Source organism: Rissa tridactyla, chromosome 2, assembly GCF_028500815.1.
Source record: "Rissa tridactyla isolate bRisTri1 chromosome 2, bRisTri1.patW.cur.20221130, whole genome shotgun sequence".
Taxonomy (NCBI): domain Eukaryota; kingdom Metazoa; phylum Chordata; class Aves; order Charadriiformes; family Laridae; genus Rissa; species Rissa tridactyla.
In genome coordinates, this window is record NC_071467.1 from 52,200,880 (window position 1) to 52,218,537 (window position 17,658).

General features: G+C 40.4%; 1 protein-coding gene across 6 annotated transcripts in view; it reads left to right on the forward strand.

Moving 5' to 3' along the window:
• The window catches only part of ABHD3 (abhydrolase domain containing 3, phospholipase), a 31,486-nt gene that overhangs the window by 6,663 nt on the left and 7,165 nt on the right, over nucleotides 1-17,658 (forward strand). For 2 of the 6 annotated variants that reach the window (XM_054191425.1, XM_054191422.1), the window contains exons 5-8: nucleotides 2,726-2,838; nucleotides 8,594-8,767; nucleotides 9,434-9,482; nucleotides 9,567-9,732. In XM_054191425.1, the coding sequence (XP_054047400.1) occupies nucleotides 2,726-2,838; nucleotides 8,594-8,767; nucleotides 9,434-9,482; nucleotides 9,567-9,732 (502 nt within the window). The other 4 variants (XM_054191424.1, XR_008464857.1, XM_054191423.1 and 1 more) reach the window with 4 other exon arrangements.

Sequence of the window (17,658 nt, forward strand, 5' to 3'; positions counted from 1 at the left end):
GCAGAGAAGAGAATCTTATATATCAATCGTGTGCCAATATTCACCTTTAATTTTAAAACTCAAAGAGGCCAACTGGTCAACACACAATTTTTGTGAATATTTCATTTTAAGAAATAATTTAAATTGTTAATATCTGTAACAGTAAAATGAACAATCCTTATACTTTTCTTTCCAAAAATACTACAGTATGTAAAATGCTTGCATCCAAGAAGTTCTGTTCAATCAGTGCAATTTCCTCCCATTGTTTTAATATACAAATCCAAATATAAGCAATTGTAATTACTTTCCCAGTTGCCAATATGAGTATGAAATAGATTTTGATATGGTTAAGAAGTTGTGCCGTTAAAATTGATCCACATTACGTGTTATTGAATTAATGAACCAGATTTATATGGATATATCCATGTATATATCCATAAAGGTTAAATGTGTGTTTTTCTCAGCAATTATGACATGAGCTCAGCTGCAAAAGACATTATTTGTCTTTGGGACAGACATATCATATTTGCTTAGAAATGACTAGCAATTCCCCAAATGACAAAGTTTTGAAGCTATAAACGTTTTCTGCAGCTAGGGACAAGGCATGGTGAAATATTGCTGAATAAGCTTTGTTTTTTCATATGTGTTTTGTTGACAGTTCTGCAGCTGGAATGAATGTGCATAATACTCGGTATTGTTTTGTATTTTTTAATCCCCTGGTTTCAAACTTTAAAAAGCTCAGAATATTTTCCCATAATCAGATAAAGCATTTCAACGCAAATATTGCCATGTTAAGAGTAGTTCTCTGCATACTTTTGGAGATGGATCTACAAAGCAGTTTTGTGACACACAAAGTCCTTATTGATGAATTTCTGAATCGTTAAGAGAAAAGATCTCTTGTTTGGATGCATTGTGTGTATTTTACTGTAATCGGATTTACATCTTTAAGCTTTATAAGATCTTACTGTGAAGCAAACCAGCTGAAATTATCACATTTTCTGCAAAGGGGTTTCTACATTTTAATATAAAATCCCTAGTTAATGAGCTTGAAGCATAGTGGAGCACCACAGTAGAAATGAGTCATGCAAGTCTTTCTTTTTCTACTCTCTTTAAAGATAGATTCAAATTTACAACAAACATTAGCTATTTAAAGAATCAGTTTTTAAATGCCATTATCGTTTGTTATAGAAAGATACTGTGAATTATTGTTATGGAATAATCAAATATTAAATTGACCACAGACAATGTGAGCTAAGATGGTGTTTTAAAATATCTTCATAAAATGAGTAGATAGACATTAAAGTGTCAGGAATTAACTGAAATGAAAATGCAATATATCTCTCTAGTTTTATAAACTTTTAATCAAATACACTTTAACTTAGAATGCATTAGACCCTAGTTACCAAAAATAATTTATTTTTCCTTGTAAACTTCACAATTTAATTAAAATAAAACACATTCACGCTGTTTATCATTAATAGAGTGTAAAACAGTGAAGAGTGATTCATGTGGATGAGAACTGGAAATGCAACATAAATGGAAATGAAAAAAGTCTTCTGTTTTAATTATCCAGATTTAGCTTTTCTTTCCTTTTTTTTAATCTTTGACTTCAACATTTCAATATTCTTGTTAAATGTATTTTAAGTAATTAGTTTCATCTAATTAAACTTGTAAAAATTGCCCACAAATATCCAGGCTGTTCAACTGAAAGCAATTTAAAAAAAAACCAACTTAAAATACACTGTTGCTTCCGGCAACAAATAAGTTCAATTAACTCATAATTAAGTATTTTTATATTTAGTTTTAATGTTTATACTGGATTTTTGCAGGTCAGCCACTACCTATAGTTAAGTCAAGGTCACTAACACATTAGTAGCAGCTCTATAGTTAAAAGCTCTCTTTTGCTGTAGATGAAATCTAGAGAACACCATTAGAAAAAAACTTCTTTTATGTACCTAAAAGGACTTCTCTCCCTTGTATTGCTCCAGACAGTACCCCAGATTGTGGCCTGTAGCAGTTGTCTGTGCAGGCGGGGCTCAAAAGCTGTGCTTATCCTGCAACAGCAGGGAAGGGGTTACCCAAATCTCAGTGATGCCAGTGGAAGTCATTCCAAGTCTTAATTCAACATTTGAAGAGATGCTGATGCTAGATAGAGTAGAGATAATATATGTGTTTCATTTCTTTAGTTAATAGAATATTTTAGTAAATCAGGTAAATGGCACTGGTGAATTTTTTTATTTATTTGCTTGTATTGTATGTAGAATCTAAATATTGGCTACTTTTCAAATGCTAACTGTCAGAATTTGAAATCTAATATTTTCGTTTGCATTTGAATGTGGATGAAGATGGTAAAATTGTCATTATAATTTCCTTTTCTGTAAATTGCAGCTTTTATGATGTTTCCATTTCCTCAGGGTAGTTTAAAAATATCAATGCCTATCTAGTTCTGATCTAATTCTATCTAGTTTAGCTCGTTGCTCTGTGTTCAGATTTCGTCTAGTGGCCTGGAGGTTGCAGATACTGAAGATATTTGTCACCTGTTTTATTTTGTAATGATAACAAGTATAGCTCCCTCCTCCACCTCCTCGTGAAATGCTCTGGGTTTATATTTGCCATTTAGCGCAGTTTCACGATAAATGCTAAATTTATCTTGTTATATAAATGATCCACTGTTCAACAGTTCGCTTTGTCCTCAAAGGATAATACAAAAGCTTAGGGTGGCGTTGTTCCCTTTGACTCCTTACAGACACCAAGGACTTACTGTGCAGCTAACACGGAGGATTTAGAGGCCGTTATTCATCACGTACACAGCCTGCACCCCTCAGCTCCATTCATGGCAGCCGGTGTCTCTATGGGAGGGTAAGGACTTACGGAGCAGAAGTCTCTGCTTAAAACGATCGTAAAATAAGACTGTTGTAGCCTGATGGTAAATTATTACTCTGCAATACTTGCATTACTTACTGAACTGCAGCCAACTTGGGTCTGTCTCCAACAGTCAACATTCAGAAGACTTTTAGAAATTTTGTATCTTTTGAGGCTTTTAGCTCTGTGTCAGGGAAAGTTGAAATTGGCCAACATTCAAAAGTTGAGAGGGGTGGAGCAAGACAGGAAACACTGGCAGACAGATTGACAGCCAAACAGGTGGGCAACACAATCTTTGGAAACTATGGAGGCTGTCTTTGTAACAGAGGGATAAAAAATAGGAACTCGAGCTAACATACCATGTCTCTTAGCAACCTCTGGAAATGACAAGATTTATCTTCAATCTATTTGGGTTCTGCAGTGTGTGGGTAGGTTAAGCTGGAAGAGCTGTGGGTATTTGCTCTGTCTGGTTCAGAAGCAAGAAGTAGTATTGTTGTTGAAACCAGTACGGGCTGATATAGCATGTGGTATTAAGACTTGCCATGTCCTGGCTTCTCTCCAGAAAGCACAGCTAGAACAGACAATGATAGCACAGTTACTTAGAAAAATCACTGCTAGAAGCTAGGAGAAATGTTCAGACAGCCTCTTTAAGGAAAATTGTAGGAGAGGAGAACTTCCATTAGAAACACTGCAGACATGGGGGTAACTTCCTGAGACTTCCCTTCTTTCTGATAAATTTTATGGAGGGTGAGCAGATATAGCCCTGTATATTGACATTAATCTACTAACAACATGTAGGAGCTTTGGGATAAATACAGATTTGTTCGAGCAATGTAATTATTGATAATCACAGAAATAATTAATTTGAAAGACTTTTAAATCAGGACAGTCTTTTTCCATTCATGTTGCTGGGATTTTCCCAGTGTCTTCATTATGAAGACTTGAATCTCTCCAGTATGTCAGTGTTTATCTTGCTGGGAAGCCTAAAATTGGGCACAGTGCTCCAGATACAATCTCATAAGTGCCAAATACAGGGAAATAATAATTTCCCTAGACCTGCTTGTTTTGCTCTTACTAACAAAGCACAGTATGTCCTTATTCATCTTCATTGCTGCAAGGGTGCATTGCTGAGTCACGTACTATTTGCCCAGGTCTTTTTCAGCTGCTCCCTATCCAGTCGTTAATCTGTCCTGCATGCAGGATTTTGCGTTTGGCTTTGTTGAACTTCATGAGGTTTCTGCCAGCCCATTTCTCCTGCTGAGGTCCCTCAGAATGGCAGCCCTGTCTTCCATTTCACCAGCCACTCCCCACAATTTGACCTACAAGCTTACTAAGGGTGTGTTCCATTTCATCATCCAGTTAATGAAGACATTACACAGTATTGGCCCCAGTATTGACCCCTGAGGAATGCTACTAGTATCTGGTCCAACCACTCCAGTTGGACTTCAAGTTCCTGATTACAACTTCTCTGAGCCTAATGGTCTAGGCTGACTCACGTTGCAGGTCACCTATTCAAAACATGGCCCTCCAAGTTGGCTACATGGAGACCATGGAAGACTGTCAAAAGCCTTGCTAAAGTCAAAATAAGCAACATCCACTCCTTTTCCCTAATCAACAAAGGCAGTCAGCTCATCACAGAAGGCAATCGGGTTGCTCAGTATTGCTTTGCTCTTGGTAAATCCATGCTGGCTGTTATCCATCACCTTCTTTACCTTTACATGCTTGGAAATGGCTTCCAGAGGATATTACCAAAGCGCTGAGTTTAGCCTTACCAGCCTGTATTTCCTCCTCCTTGCATTCTTGTAGATAGGTGCCTTTTTTTTTTCCAGGGATCAGGAATATCCCACAGTTGCTGCAATCTTTGAAAAGTCAAAGAGAACAGTCTCATAATGACATTGGCTGCCTCCGTCTGGAGCTTTGGTGCACTTCACCTGGTTCCATTGACACGTCTATGTCCAGTTTGCATAACTGGGGTCTAACTTGATCTTCCTCAGTCACAAGTAATACTTCGTTCTCTGATACTTTGCCACTAGGCACAGGGACCTAGGAGGCCTGAGAACAGACCTCAGCAGTAAAGACAAGGAGGACAAGTAGCCTTGGCCTTTTACAAATCTTTTGTCACTAGGTTCCTTGCTCTGTTGAATAGTGGTCCCAGGAGAGAATAATGGCTGGTCAGCCTAACCTCAATTCTTTGGAAAAATCCTCTGGAAGCCATTTCCAAGCATATGAAGGATAGGAAGGTGACTGGATTCACCAAGGACAAAGCATGCCTGAGCGATCTGGTTGCCTTCTGTGATGAGATGACTGGCTTCACTGATGAGGGGAAAGGAGTGGATGTTTGATCTGAGCCTTTCTTTGCATCAACATACTTACAGAAGCCTTTCTTATTGCAGAAGCCTTTTTCTTGTTGTCCTGCATATCCCTTGCTAGTTCCAACTCCAGCTGAACTTTAGTTTTCCTAACTGCATCCTGCATGCTTGGGCAATGACTGTTTCTCCCAGGCGGCCCACTCCCACCTTCAGGAGACTTCCTTCTTGAGCTCAGTCATGAGTTTTTGGTTCCTCCGTGTGGTCTTCTGCCACTCTTGCTCAACTTCTTGCACATCAGAATGTACCATACTTGTGCTTTATGTTCAGTTATCCTTAAGATCAGTTCTCCTAGGCCACTTTGCCCATCAGGGCCATCTCACAGGGAATCCTGCCAACCAGATTCCTGACCAAATTAAAACCAATTCTCTTCAAGTCCAGTGTTGTAATTCTGCTGCTTACCTTCCCCACTCACTTTTGATCTTATAAATCCACCATCAAATTATCTCAGTGGCCAAGACCATTCTGCACCTTCCCATACCTGATGGGTTCTTGCTTACATGTGAGTAGCAGATCCATAGAACATTGCCGCTATTTGGGTCATTGATCATGTATCAAAAGATTGTCCTCAGTACTCTCCAGAAATCTCATCTGCTTGTTCCTTGCTGTGTTGTTGTTCCAGCTGATGCTGGGATGGTTACAGTTCCCTCTGCCTGGTGATTATGATGCTTCTTTTAGCTGCCTAAAGATTTGGGCTCTCTAATTCCTCCTCTTGATCAGGTGTCCATAGCAGACACCCACCATGATATCCCCTTTGTTAGCCTCCTATCTGATTTTGACCTATTAGCTCTGAATTAGCCTCTAACCTGCACCAGGGAAAAGTTCTGTGCATTTAAATGGCATCTTTGTCTAAGGTGCAAACCCTCCTTTTTGCCTTCAAGGACAATCCTTCACAAAGAGTCTGTTTTCATCCATCACGGTATAGTCTTGTCTGCCTGTGAGTCCTCCATGTCTCTGTGATCCAATAAACTTGTTCTGTGATTACACACAGACTTCTAATTCCTCCTGTTTTTTCCCATGCTGTGTGTTCGCGCATGTACCGGCACGTGAGATGGGCCATAGTCATGCTGCTTTCTCAGGAAAGTGTGAGAGCCTCCCCCATTATGCTGTCCCTTGGGAGCTTCATCAGGGCCTGCTAGGCCTTTGCTTCTCATCAGACTTTGTACTCCATGCCCTGACAAACCTAGTTTAGAACTCTTCTTCGCAAGGTTAGCAAGCCGGTTGGCTCTTAGCTCACTTGGCGTGCTATCTCTCCCCAGCTCAGACTCTTTTGCATGCAAAATGTGAAATAACATGATGTATTGCAAAACCATGTTTCACTGGAAATGGTGAAAGCCAAAGAAGCATCTGCTGTAGAGACTTGTTTCAATGATGAGCTAAAGATTTAAAGCACAGTAGTTCTTTGTCGGTAACTTAATGTGTGATACGCCATTACACTGGAACTAAGAGGGCTGAGGTGTAGTAGGTGAAGAACCAGGTTTTCAGGGCTGAAGGTGCAGTAGAAGCAAGCTGTTTTGCACCTGATGCAAAAGACCAGTTCGGCCCTTAGTGTCATTTCTGTCCTTGGCTTAACCTAGTTATGGTATCCTAAATAGTGTTGAAGTTAGTGTGAAGTCTGTTAGTATGGCACAGGGAACTTGTGTTGTATTCCTGGCTTTTACTTCGCCACCACCACTAGGCAATTTTAGGCAAGATGTTCCACCTTCCACTTCAAATATGTTTTTACAGTCCTGAACCACAAAAGAGAAAACATATGCTTTATTGTACAGAAAACTGGAAGAGTCTCTAATGATCCACATGGGGACTGTTTCCATGTTTCAAAATTAATTGGACCACTCGCATGTTTAAAGTTAAGCAGGAGCAGAGACCTGACCGGAGGCATATTGTGAAAAACATCTACTCGTCTTGATCTTACAATAGTTTTTATTATCTATCTCTTTTCAAAATTTTCTGAAGAGCCAGTTAATCTATATAGGACACATTTGCCCAGTTAAGAAGAAAAATAAACACTCACTTCACAACGGTGTAAATGTAAACAAAAGCCCACTTGTTTTACTGATCTTCAGTATGTATTATTTTGGAAGGAACTTTGTTTTCTAACATAAAGATTCCTAAACCTTCTCTCTACCACGTATATTCTGTGAATTCTGTTAGAGAAGTGACTTATTGTACTACTGCAACTTTTTTAATTATTTTATGGCTCAGTGTTCTTACATCACATAGACTGGCGACTCACAAGCTCCTTCGCTTCTGTGCGTGAGAGGGAACAAATGCCACCTAACTCCTGTAAGTGCCACAGGTGACTTTTGTCACTGGGTGTAACTGTGTGAGCTGATGGCAGGAGCCCACTCACAGGTGCTGTTTGCTGTTCTTTTCCTGCTGGTTCCCACCAACTGGCAAGTCTTTGGTAATACCAAAGACTGTTTTCCCTTTTGCTCTGCTGTCCTATGATCTGGTAGGTAGTGCACAGGGATAAGTCTCTGTGATGGCAGGCTGGTTCATGATGTCCTTGCTAAAGGCTGCTAAAGGAAGCTATATTAAGTTGTAGAACATACAATGCTTTGAGTCAAAGAATTGGTATTAAAATGCCGGTTGTAAACTTCGAGGCCTCAGGCAGTAAAATAAGACTTACGACTTTCTGTTAGTATTTTTCTTTTACTCTCTTCCTGCAATTTTAATTTTTCTACATTTGAAGAGTCAGGTACTAATGAACTCTCCGCTTTTTTCAACTATGCATCGGCAGTAGAGACTGTAAGTTGCAATTGGTCAGAAAGGCAAGACTTAAGCCATTTATTTGGCTCATAATTTTGTTTTGCTAGTTTTATTCATTATCCAACACTTAATTCTTTACATACTTTGTGTTAAAGAACAGCTGTGTTCTCTCATATGTGTGAGGTGAGGTAAAGGCATTACCTTCAACTCAAAAGAGCTTCGTAGTGAGGCAGGCGTGCCAGGGGCAGCTTGCATTTGTCAGGGACACTGATCAGACTTATCAGATCAGGAAGACCAAGAGCTTGTAAAACGGTAAAACTTACTAACAATTTGTGAATACCTGTTCCACAAGTAAGATACATTTATTGGACCTTTTCCTCCCTTTTAGTGATATAAATAAGACTAGTACATCTCTATTTATTTCTAAATGCACTCCTACCCACATCCTACACAGTGCACTCAGTTCCTCTCTAACAGTAGAGAGAGAACGCAAACTTCGTGAGTCATATGTTGATTACATTGACTGCCTTTTAGAAATATTAGGCACAACTGTAGGGCTGATACAAGAAACTATTGAGAAACAGGCAAAAAAGGGGCTGATTGTTATATTTGCTTTAAACTGAAGCAAACAATTTGATAGTATATATGTTTCTGTTTTTCATTTCTGTTTGTAGCATGCTTCTTTTAAATTACCTGGGCAAAACTGGCAGAGACACTCCTTTAATGGCAGCTGCAATTTTCTCTGCGGGTTGGAATGTTTTTGAATCTGTAGAATCTCTGGAGAAGCCACTAAACTGGCTTCTTTTCAACTATTACTTGACTACTTGTCTACAATCCTCTATCAGCAGGTGAGTTGCCTTCTGAACTATTTAGCAAGGTGGAAGGATGTTAGCATGAGATCTACAGCAGGTATAATAATATTGGCAAAATTAATGCTCTAACAATACTTCACATAGCTGTTCTGTGTGTATATTATTCTGCAAGTTTTGAAATCAAAATGATCTTTGCAAGACAGATTGTCATCAATGTGACAATTTCTCTGCTCCTCAAGGGACTCAGCACAAGACCAATGTACTTCTGTATTTATGGATGAAGTGAATGGATTTTTTAATTTTTTAGACATGTGCATATTGACTTGGGGTATATATATATGTATATGTACTAATTCTTTTAAGTTGGCATTGACTGCAAAAGCATGGGAAGGACTAGTCCATCCTTTGCTTTATAAAATTAGGGTATATTTTGTATTCCCAAATATTTAGTTCTCTTATCTTTGGAATCTTTCTCATGGCTTACACAGATGTTTACTATGTTGATGGATGTGTCTGCATATGAATGAACAATTCTTCTGCTTTTAGATTCCAGAGAGGTTTTTAATATGACAGAAAATTAAAACCAAGCATGTTCTTGTTAGAGAGTTATTTTTATAAATGTATTTGTAAAGCAGAGGAGTTCTACATCTGTTTATATAACAAAAAACAAGCCCTCCGATTTTTCTCTCTCTCTCCTTTTAGGCATCGACAAATGTTGGAGAAATTATTTGATATGGATCTTGTGATGAAGGTATGTGAAAATGTTACTTCTGCTTTAGCTGGATGCTGTTTTCCAAATGCTGACATAGTTCCCTATTTGAATTCTGTACTTCAGGCTAGAACTGTTAGAGAATTTGATAAACAGTTCACTTCAGTCATGTTTGGCTACCGTACAATTGATGATTACTATGAAGATGCTAGCCCATGTCGCAAGCTGAAGTCAGTAGGAATTCCAGTGTTATGTCTAAACTCTGTGGATGATGTTTTCTCACCAGGTCATGGTAAGTTTAGGATTTTTAAAATACACTTATCTGTATATGCAATTATTAAGACAAACTACATAGGTCTGAGAATGAACTCAGAGCTATGTGTGGAGGTGTATGTAAATGTTACTTGTACATAGGATCAAAACGTCCAGGGATGGATCTGTCTTGCAATTTATTTACAGCGTAAGACACATATAAAACAGCTGATGATGGAGAGACTCGATTAGTACAGAACGCAGAAGCCCATGGGGTGGCAATCATTAGCCATTAGTAGACTCTTTACAGTCAAAAGAAAGAAATATGCACATTTAGGGTGTGAGTTATCTCAGTGTAAGGAAGACACTAGATGTATTGCCCTCTCAGAAGCACCCATTTCTATTCATCAAGTATGAAGAGACCCTATAATGAGGAACTCAGATTCAGATGTCAGGACTGTAGACATTCAGAGTTCAATGAAAGTGAAAACAAGTATTTTTTTATCGCCATTTTTCAATCCAGTCCCTACAAAGAATGTCTGAGTTGCTTCTGTTTCAGATGATTTGAAATCCTCAGCTGTTGATCTCAGTGCCACCTTCCAGTGCCTGAAAATTAAAAGTAAGAAAAAATGTAAGTTATCATGTCGGCCAAAAGCTAGGGTAAGGGAAGAGATATAGACAAGGTGAGCTCCTAGAAGGACGCATGTTGAAATTAATAAGAATCTAACTAGAAGATGAAGCAGCAATATCAGCTAGTAACAGATAGGCTGAAAACTCTATTTTCCTTTTTCTTCCTATTTTCTGCCAAACACATGATCATTATGAACATTTTGCTTTTGATCTGAAGATCAAAACCCTGTTGCTAACTGTCTTAAAAAGATACGTGTGTCCCTGTGGTGTGTGTATTGGTTATAGGAGCAGAAAGGGAGAACAAAAGCTAACGTAGAGCAAAAAGACTATAATGAATAGCTGGTTGAGAGGACAGTCTTCAGCAGTGAAACCTGACACCTGCAAATATGAAGTTTATACACTTAATTTATTTCAAGGAAGTTTTCTTCTGCCATCACAAGTCAAGTGAGATTCTTGTAGAATGAGTCATGAAACCAAAGTGAGTAGGCAAACAGATTAGAACAGGCAACAGAAGAATGAAGGAATTGGAAGAGATTCTGTGTGTGTGTGTGCTGTTGATCTGTCCGCAGGTGTACAACACACACAGAAACATGCACACACTGATGTTACTATTTATAGTTTGAAGACCTGTTAGAGACAAATGTGAAGTGAAGAGAAAAGGGCTGCTCCAGTAGAGTGCACTAGAGAAAGACAGTCTGATTCTCCTCCTCTTGAACAAAAAGCATCCATGCTATGCATGAAGAGTATAAAGAGGTGACAGCCACCTGATATGAGGGAAAAAATGGTGACTCTGGATTAGCCAAACTACCTATCCCTTACATTGGCCAAAACAGAGGCTTAAAAAAAATAGTAATATCTGGTCAAACACAGCAGTTTTCTTCTAGAATGCTGCATCCATCTTTAACATTTGTGGTTCAGGTACTTTTTGAGACAGAGTTAGTCCCATTGTCTATACTAGCCTCTGTGGGATTTTTTTTTTCCTTGAAATTGGCCAGTTGCTTTTTCTGTTACAAACATACAATGTCCTGGAAACCAGAATGGATTGGGCTGGGACCCTAAAATCTGTGTCCAAATATAAAATCTGGATAGTGAAGATAAATTTTTATGGGTCTTATGACCCTGGGGATGACTTTCCCATAGTACTGCAAGGTGGGTGATCTGCTGCGCTGTGTTTCTGCCATTAAGTATCTTTGAGAGGGAACAATGGCTTCAGATCTATGTTTAGCTCTGGCTCAGTTTGTGGTTTCTGTTCTAAAATGAAGTAGTAACTGTGCAAGAATAAGATAGCTCTTTAGCACAAGTAACAACAGCAGTGAACCAGACAGTGTGCCTCTGTCCCTGGAGGATTCATTAACCTTTTCCAGCCTATTATCACTGGGACTAGGACCTTTATTAGCTAAATTAAAGCTAGTGCAGATACTCCATCCCCTTGTCTCTTCATTTTAGAATATAACCTCCAGCTTTCAAGAGCCCATGAAATTCAATCTGGACAAAAGAAAACACTTTTTACTGTGAGACTTGTCAAACACTGGCATAGAGAGGTTGTGGGGTCTCCATCTGTGGAGATACTCAAAACCTGACTGGACGCAGTCCTAGGCAGCCTGCTCTAGGTAACCCTGCTTGAGCAGCAGGGTTGGACCGCACGATCTCAAGAGGTCTCTTACAGCCTCAACAGTTCTGTGATTGCTTAGTTTGACTAGACAAAAGATTGAGTCCCCTGGAGTACAGCTGTAGCAGATCTCTCCTCCTTTGAAGCTGTTTTTTAAAAGAAACACAACTGTTGGTGAACAGCGGATGATAGGGATGGTCTCCTGTGTAAGATTAAGTATCAAACCTATTGTTAGAATGCCTTAGAAGTCTTGCAGTGTAGAGGGGTGTGAGGTAGAGCACCAGCACTTCTGAAACAAGAAATATTAGTCTGTTGTAATGACTGTCCTTCCTCTCTTAAAATCTAACCAGCCTTTCTCCATGAAAACGTTTGGGTGGTTAGACATTCATAATAAATTCCCTGTTTGTAGAGTTAATGCTGTTGGCTGTAAACTGTTGTCGTTGTAGTGACAAGTTTACCTTAGAAAGGGCCACCAGGACAATGCTGATATACAGCCAATAGCATGACACATGACTCTCTTATGTGTGTCTACCCTTTGGTCCTTTATTGTTTGTACTATGCGCCCTCAATGTGAAAAGTTGTGCTGTCAGGAGACACAAAGCACCCTGATTAGCAGCCTAGAAATTATGGCTGCTGCCATCAGTTACCGGAGTTCAGTCCTCTTGACATTTCTGTGGGCTGTTTCATGTTAGCAAACACAAAGGGGTGGTGTTCCTCTGGAAGGTGACTTTATTCAGGCAACTGTCTTGTTTCTTCTAACTTAAAAGTGTGTGGAGATGTGTAACCCTGTGGCAACCAGAGGCAGTTTCCACTCACAACTGTATAAAGGATTCAAAGCCACAAAATTTCTTCGCATCCAGACCCCAGCCTTTTATTAACTTTGGGGACTGCTTATTTCATGCCTCATCATTCCCAGTAATACCTACCAGCCTTTAAGCTACCTCCCATCTCTGTTGTAGACAGATGTAGTTTCCAACAGCTGGGGAACAGGCCTAGAAAACTCATTACGGAGACAACATTTTGGTACACTTTGTACTTCCCAGCAATTTTTTTTTAATATATTGTGAAAATGTGCCCTTTAATCTCAGTCCAGTATTAGGAAGAAACAATTCACTTGCCATCCTTCCTCAATGTTGCTGTTTAAAGTTCATAGAGCTTGGCAGCTGACATATCTGTAGTTTAATTCTGGAATGCAGTTCTCATATTGCATAATAGCAAGTAATGACAACAAACGCTTTCTTCATTGCATGACACTTCTCTCACCATAACCAATTTAAACAAGCCATTGCTTCAGGAAATATGTAATATAACCAAGTCAAGCCCTTTTATTTTGTAAGTGTGAAAAATAAAGCAAGAAGATGGAATGATAGAATTCATTATCAGTGTCACATTTAACTTTTCGTCTGAAGTGGCATTTTTCTCCTCAGAGGCTTTAAGCAGCATATTAGGCATCTGACTTAAATTTCACTATACTAATGCTTAGCTAATTGCCACTGGTGACTGTTGTGCCCAAGTTGAAAGCCTGCCCTCGAAGGTAGGTACCATTCCAGCTCCCTCCTGATCCACTGTGCCAAATAAACGCACATCTGAAGCTCAGCTATACTTATTATTGAACTCTCTGAACCTTTTCTATTCTTTTGAAACCAAACTTGGAGTAATTGCTCTTAGATGTTATTTTGCATCCTATTATGTAAACAGCACAGTTGAATGAAGTTGTCTGGAGAGACAAAGTGGCCAAGAAATGGCCAGATGGATAAAAATTAGGGTAGGAGTTTAAGGAACAAGCAGAAATCAAACAAAAAATGCAACAGAAAGTCTGACAGCAGTGACTTATTTAAGGCAATGCTGCTTCACATATATGTTTTTCTATTGTTCTTTATAAAAAAAATACTTTTTGCAAAGAGCATACAACAAATTGATTTTGAACAAGGTAATTCTGCAGATATGTATTTACACTGCGGTTCTGTGATCACAAATAAGAAGTCTGTGCCTGCTGGATCAAACAGCAGTTCTGGTCAGTAGAAACATAAGTATGAGGTTACATGTGGACTAAAATTAATAGTAGTATCTTCTGGCATGCCATCCTATATCCTAGAGTGCATCACATCCAGTGCTCCATTCATCTGCCCTTTACATTGCAGAATTTGCTCTGTTGCATTGTGGGTTTATTTGTGGATGGCTAACAGTCCCTAGAAACAGCCTGGAGAAAAGTACCACGCCACTGCCAAGTATCATTTGCATTTTGGCACTGGAGAGCAACGCAACATTTTCAGTTCTCTCCTGAGAGGCTGCAGAGCAAGAAACTCAGCTGGGGAGGAGTCACACAAACGGTGACCCAACTGTACCAAGACTGAGGATGCCAGGGGCAGGCTCTCCTGTTCGCCACAGGGGAGGTAAGAGCAGAGAGGTGACAGCAGGTTGAAGCTTGGCACCTACTAAAAATCCTCCCTGCAGATGGAAGCAAATGACTGCATATTCAGCCCAATGCTGCAGCTTGTGGTAACAGCGGTGATCTGTGGCAGAATTCTGCTGTAAACGCACATTAGTTAGAACATGGAGAACTTCAGGATGGGGAAGATGACATTTGTAAAGACCTGTGTGTGTCTGGCACCTTTACCTGGCACAGAAGATAACCAGCATCCTAGTGCTGGTAGGCTTCCAGGAGAGAGCTGCTGTAGCTGTTTGGAGGCAGGCAGCACATGGCACCCACTACAGCATTGCCAATCAGTTTGGGAATGAATAATTAACAACCAGCAAACTGATTTGGGAGATACCATTACGCTGTCAACCTCTGAATGACAGGTATGCAGAGATCACAGTGAGCTTTGCCTGTAAGTGCTTCCCCAGCTGGGTTGGCAGAGCAGAGGAGACATTTACTATCATCTCCCTTCCACACCCCCAGCAAACCACTTTCTCAGCAAGAATCATAGAGTTATAGAATGGTTAGAGTTGGAAGGGACCTTAAAGATCATCCAGTTCCAACCCCCCTGCCATGGGCAGGGACACCTCCCACTGGACCAGGTTGCTCAAAGCCCCATCCAACCTGGCCTTGAACACTTCCAGGGATGGGGTGTCCACAACTTCCCTGGGCAACCTGTTCCAGTGTCTCACCACCCTCATAGTGAAAAATTTCTTCCCAATAAAAAGAAGGGATATTTCTCTCTACTCTTTGACACTAGTCTGACAAAGTGAATGACCATCAAGTTTTTGCACAATCTTAGCTAGTAAGGAGGTTTGTTCAGGCCGGTATGCAGCTGATTCTGAATCCATTAGGATCGATGGAGTTCTCATGTTATCCCTGATTCTTGGAGATCAAGTCTGTCTCTCCTCACACGCTCCTCCCCATACCCTTCCATATGAGCCTACACATTAGTCCCCTCGGTGACAAGAGACACAGCTGCAGAATGGCTGTGGAAAGTGTGATTCATTGCCTGAAGCAGGAATGGGGGACTAAGGCTTGAGTCTGAGCCCTGCTTCACTCTCAGGATTCTGTTTAACGTGGCCCATGCGCTACTAGAGGGAAGAGGAGCAGATGGCTTGGTACGGATAAGTGGGCAAATTCCCATGCAGCCAGCAGAAGCTGACATGAATCGTAGCCACTGTCTTTGTACACGGTAATGTGTTCATCCACAGAATCCAAGGGAGGCAGATCAGAGATTGCTGGGCAGATTCACTCAGGCAAAACTCCAGATGAGCGTGTGCTGAGTCTGGAGTCTGGAAATGATGCGTGTGTTAGTTTGCAAGAAATAACGCATTGTTTTCTGCATGTCTTGTTTTCAGCCTGTGCTATTTCCCTGTCAAGGCTTTTATTTCATTGACTTTTCTTTTTCATCTTGCCCCAGTATTGCTTTGAAAAGCCCAGGTACTGCATATCATATTTTCAGTTTTCCAGGTGAACAAAGGAAAAGTCAAGGACTTCTTGCAGAGACAGTGAGAAGCATGGTTTCTTACACCTAGTAAAGAATCAAAATCACTTACTAAATGCTCGAATCTGTAAACTACTTAGATGCATGCAACTTCAAAAGGAGGAAAAGAGTGAAAGAAATGAATGGCACTGAGTAGCAAAGAATCTCATGTACTTTGCGAGAGAATCCCCATTGCTCTCTGGAGCTCAGTCTGTGCTCCATTCAAGGCACAATCAAGTACCTTATGTTATGGGCAGGAACCTTGTAACACAACATCCATAAAAGACGCTAACCCTTCTATGGATACAGTCGGTTTAGCATCCGTGCTGAGGCCGTGGAGTGGAACAGAGCATGTCGTTCCAGGCACTGTTAGTAAGGGCCTCTGAGGGACAGACTGCTCCCCTGACTCTGCAGGTCCGGTGCTTCTGCCCTGATCTATTTTAAGTTGTGCATCTCTTCACCGCAGTCACTGTATTCAAGATCTTGAGTGATGTGCTCTGTCTGGGGGTCCTTCTTTAGCTAAGGGACGGGTGCTGTGCTGTTACTCATTGTTGAAAACGTAGGCAAATCAGCATCTGAAGTACACAGCAATGAGTATGTCAGCATCCAAATCATAGAATGGTTTGGGTTGGAAGGGACCTTAAAGATCACCTAGTTCCAAGCCCCCTGCCATGGGCAGGGACACCTCCCACTAGACCAGGCTGCTCAAAGCCCCATCCAGCCTGGCCTTGAACACTTCCAGGGATGGGGCAGCCACAGCTTCCCTGGGCAATCTGTTCCAGTGACTCACCACCCTCATAGTAAAAAATTTCTTCCTGATATCTAATCTAAATCACTCCTTTTTCAGTTTAAAACCGTTACCCCTCACCCTATCACTACACTCCCTGATAAAGAGTCCCTCCCCATCTTTCCTGTAGGCCCCCTTCAGGTACTGGAAGGCTGCTCTAAGGTCTCCCCGGAGCCTTCTCTTCTCCAGGCTGAACATCCCCAACTCTCTCAGCCTGTCCTCACAGGAGAGGTGCTCCAGCCCTCTGATCATTCTCGTGGCCCTCCTCTGGACCCACTCCAACAGGTCCATGTCCTTCTCGTGCCGAGGACTGCAGAGCTGGACACAGTACTCCAGGTGGGGTCTCACAAAAAATGAAAGTCAGGAACTCACCTATAAAGAAGGTAGTGGCAGGCAGGGATAATGACTATTCGGGGATAATGACCTTTGAAATAGCAAATGTATAAAAGGGTAAAGGAAAGCAGACTCCTGGAAAAAGGAGTGAGCGGGGGGTGTCTCTGAAGGAAGTTCAGTCAGAAAGGGGTGTGGACAACTGGACCACCCAAAAAGCGAACCTGATTAAAAATCTCTCTTCAAAAATATTTTAAAATGAATGAGGCAGCAATAGAAATCCTGCAAATGACTCACTGATTTGTGTTGTAGTACCAAGGCATTTTTACTTTAGCAGTGTATGACCTAAAATGAGATGTATTTTCTTGTGGAATCATAACCTTTTTTAGACAATACAGTGAAATTGCTACTACTCCTTTCGGTTTGGACAAAGCATGTCTTCTTTTGTTGTTGTTTTTTTCTGTCAATTCTGAATAATCAAAAAATCTGTATGAATTTTTTTTTCCCCTTCTATGAATGGGAAAATTATTCTCTAAAAAATGGAACTTCATAAAGCACACTGAAATGTATTGGGATTTCTGCTTGTTCAGGAGTATATTTAGCATACTTAAAACTCCAGAGGAAGTTGCTTAAATAACTTAATTTTTATATCAAGAGTGCAAACACCACAGCTTCATGAAGGTCCACTGTTGTATCAACCAGTTC